This window comes from Trichinella spiralis, assembly GCF_000181795.1.
Source record: "Trichinella spiralis strain ISS 195 chromosome Unknown Scfld4897, whole genome shotgun sequence".
Taxonomy (NCBI): Eukaryota; Metazoa; Nematoda; class Enoplea; order Trichinellida; family Trichinellidae; genus Trichinella; species Trichinella spiralis.
The window spans coordinates 1-835 of NW_003531836.1; the positions used below are offsets into that span (position 1 = coordinate 1).

Sequence of the window (835 nt, forward strand, 5' to 3'; positions counted from 1 at the left end):
TGTGGTGGATTCTTTTGACCACAATAAACGTAATCAACGGCCGGTAATTTGTTGCAAATGATTTGCAAGCCCTACGAAGAGCAGGCAGTTCTTCTTCCAAAACCTTTTTAAAAAAATAAATTTTTACTTTGCTTCAATTAATGATACAACACAATTTCACCTGCATAAATTGACCTTCGGATACTCCATCTCGATAAACAATAATATTTTTCGGAGCCGTACCATTAACATCAAGATATTCCAGTAAACGTTCTGAAAATTGTTCGATAAATCCAGTGATCAGTTCTTGCTTCGCTGGTTGTAGTTTCACCGAAGCATGAAATTTCGTCACTTTTGTATCCACATTTCCAACAACCTTCAAATCAAAAACATTCCTTCAATAATTTGGAAGTACAATAACATGAATAATACCCACCGAAGCTATTGATGGTAAATGCGTTTCTACAGCTGATGGATGAACCACATCCACACCAATTACCAATGCATTATTCTTATACAAATAATTATCCAAACTAAACAAAAAACTTCCATTCAAGAATTTTTCATACGCATTCATAAATTCAATATCATACATTTCATCTTCCAGTAATTTTGTATTGATGCCACCAATTTTCATATTTATTTTCATCGCAATATTTAACATCGTCGAATAACTCTTCTTTATTGCTACATCACTTATTGTTTTCGGTAATACACACTGAGTGACCAATCCAAAAGTGATATCACCACAAGATTTCACTTGAGCTTAAAAAAGGTAAAATACATTCAGCATTATAAAATAATTTCATCATATAACAACAAACAATCATTACCATATTGTTCAGATGAAAAATAA

The 835-nt window shown here is 32.1% G+C and overlaps 1 protein-coding gene across 1 annotated transcript; it reads right to left on the minus strand.

Annotated features, from left to right (window-relative positions):
• Positions 1 to 29: 29 nt before the first annotated feature.
• On the minus strand, positions 30 to 744 carry Tsp_15707 (eukaryotic translation initiation factor 2C 3; the record flags this gene model as incomplete). Its single annotated transcript, XM_003367066.1, has 4 exons — positions 30 to 103; positions 161 to 355; positions 401 to 512; positions 573 to 744. Coding segments are annotated over 4 exons (553 nt in total), but the record flags the coding sequence as incomplete, so codon positions are not given.
• Between the last annotated feature and the right edge of the window lie 91 nt (positions 745 to 835).